This window comes from Lupinus angustifolius, chromosome LG06 (genome assembly GCF_001865875.1).
Source record: "Lupinus angustifolius cultivar Tanjil chromosome LG06, LupAngTanjil_v1.0, whole genome shotgun sequence".
Lineage (NCBI taxonomy): Eukaryota > Viridiplantae > Streptophyta > Magnoliopsida > Fabales > Fabaceae > Lupinus > Lupinus angustifolius.
This window is the reverse complement of record NC_032014.1, coordinates 8,779,281-8,781,737: the sequence shown is the minus strand read 5'-3', so window position 1 is coordinate 8,781,737 and position 2,457 is coordinate 8,779,281. Positions and strand designations below refer to the sequence as shown.

Here is a 2,457-nt window from a genome sequence, read left to right as displayed (position 1 = left end):
CACAGTCTTGATACACGTCATAGGAGCCAATGGGTTCAGTGCACGGGTTCCCGTAACCTGCAGTTGTTTATATTTTGGTATGCATATGTTTTCTCCTAATTAAATATTAGGGTGTCCCACTATACTTGTCTAATTTGTATTCTTATTTTTTCAATGTATCATATTCTTATTATCATCTTTAAGATAAAATAATTTAAATATAACAAATGTAACATAAACTTAATAGAAACCACAGATTAGTAAAATAATAAATTTAAACTTGTGATAGATGACATGATATATGTAAAGCTCATACAAATTTCTCATCTTATATCTCTAATAATGAATAAAAAGTTATTGGGTGATTTTCAATGTGTTATTAAATCATTAAATGTGCTCTTTTTTGGGTGAGGAAGAAAAAAATAAAACATAGGAGTAAAAGAATGTATAGAAGAGTGAAACAATATTATGAATTAATAGAAAAAATAGAAACACTAAAAGAATATATGTAAGTTTGTGAGAGTTATTAATAGGAGGTTACAAAAATATATTTAAGCCTCTATACTCATGTCTTTCTCTTTAATTAATTAGTCTTAAACCAAACCAAAGTATTTTTATTTTATAAAAATAAAAAAAGCCTTCAACTTCACATTTATACACCTTACCTACCCTCTTTATAAACCATCACTCCCTCCTCAATTTCTTCCACCCAACACCACCTCTCTCCTCTCTAAACAAGTTAAATCCAATAACACTTTCAGTTTCAGAAAAGAGAAGAAAGTGAAGAAACCCTTATACATATATAATTCATTATGTACTCATCAGAGTCTACTATTGTGAGACCTTGTTATTTGGGAAAGGACCATGGTTTGGCATCCTTAACAAGCATGGATTATGGTCATTGTACCAACAATTTTGTTTCTAGGATCATGACTTTGGGTTATGGAGCTACCTCTTTTGTTTCTTCACCAAGATCTGGAAGAAGATTTTATGATGCCAGATTTGAAGATCAACAACCCCATTTCCTTCAAGCTTGTTTTCTCTGCAATAAGCCACTTGGAGACAATAGTGACATCTTCATGTATAGGTATGTTAGCCAAGATTAATTACCTACAATTCTTTTTCTGATCATATATACAAATTAATCATACAATACTGTGTTACACATCCAACGCAAACTTCCCTTCAAAAACCAACTCTTTCTAGAAGACAAAATAAAAGTCTTCTTTACTTATGTGTTTTATATTTAAAGCATGTTTGAACTATATTAATCTTTTCCCCTGAAATCTATTTTTTAATCAAAAGGCTCGAGTTTGAAATGTAGTGACAAAATTTCATACCAGACTTGGATTAAATTAGACTATTTTAGGGGGGGGGGGGAATGGATTATTTTGAGAAATAATAGCATATATAGTTTTCTAAGACTATTATTAACTAAAATAATATGAGTTGTTTAAGAGGAAAAATAATCTAATACAATCATATACTTTTTGATGATCTACAATATATTTTTTCTTCTGAAAATTGAAAATTTGATGTCTTGTTCAGTAATTATTGATGGGTTTTGATCTAAATTTCACTCTAGTAATGAATCTGAACCTAATTTCGATTCTCCATATGATTATTGCAGAGGGGACACACCATTTTGTAGCGAAAAGTGCAGAGAAGAGCAAATAGACATAGATGAAGCCAAGGAGAAGAAAAAGAAACTTTCTTCATCCATGAATGCTATGAGGAAGAAGGAGCAAAGAAAATCAGGGTCACCAAACAAGGCCCAAGGTTACTCCTTCCGTACAGGGGCGGTTGCTGCTTAATTAGTTCAAAATAGAAACTTAGGAATCTGCTAAGGTATTTTTCTGAAAAGGGAAAGTGGAAAAAAAACAAGGTGATAAATTAAGAAAAAGTAACCCTTGAAAAGAGTTGGAAATTTTACTTTTTCTTTCTAAGGGTTAAAAGAGAAGGGATCGGTGCAGAGGAATTTTGTAAGTCCTCTCTTGGTTAAAGGGTTAAAAGCTTATAGGCTGAAAAAGTTAAGATATAAATCTGAAAACTTAAGAGCTGATAGGCTTTTTTTTCGTTTTTGTTTTCTTTCCTTTTTTAAGATCCTTCGCCTATGATGATGAGTTTTGGTATGGTGATTGTGCTTGTACTCGAGAAATTTAGTTTATGAAATTGAACTGAGTACAATGTAAAATATCTTGTTATTTCTTTTCTGTTAATTAGTTCCTATTTTATTCGCACCTATATAATGTGTCATATTTGTCCTTTGTGGATTCGGGTGATAATAAAGATGTGCTTAATAAATTAAGAATTATAAGTAGAAACAAAAATGATAGAAATGGAAGATACGTGAAAAAACAAATAAATAATGATCCCGAATGGGGTGAATTTTTTAACTAAGAATAAATGAGATAAAACATTTATATGATTTTTCATCAATTTTTTATTCATTTAAGATAATAAAATTAAACAAAAAGA

General features: G+C 30.2%; 1 protein-coding gene across 1 annotated transcript; it reads left to right on the top strand.

The window, feature by feature from the left end:
- On the top strand, positions 660–2,208 carry LOC109349598. The gene is made up of 2 exons (XM_019590465.1): positions 660–1,066; positions 1,610–2,208. The coding sequence occupies exons 1-2, from the start codon at positions 792–794 to the stop codon at positions 1,791–1,793; spliced, it is 459 nt and encodes a 152-aa protein (XP_019446010.1). The 5' UTR covers positions 660–791; the 3' UTR covers positions 1,794–2,208.

Bases quoted from the DNA above. Each gene is read 5' to 3' on its own strand.
- LOC109349598 (XM_019590465.1), top strand. From the start codon at position 792: ATGTACTCATCAGAGTCTACTATTGTGAGACCTTGTTATTTGGGAAAG. The intron at 1,067-1,609 runs GTATGTTAGCCA...TGATTATTGCAG, and splicing joins AGTGACATCTTCATGTATAG to AGGGGACACACCATTTTGTA.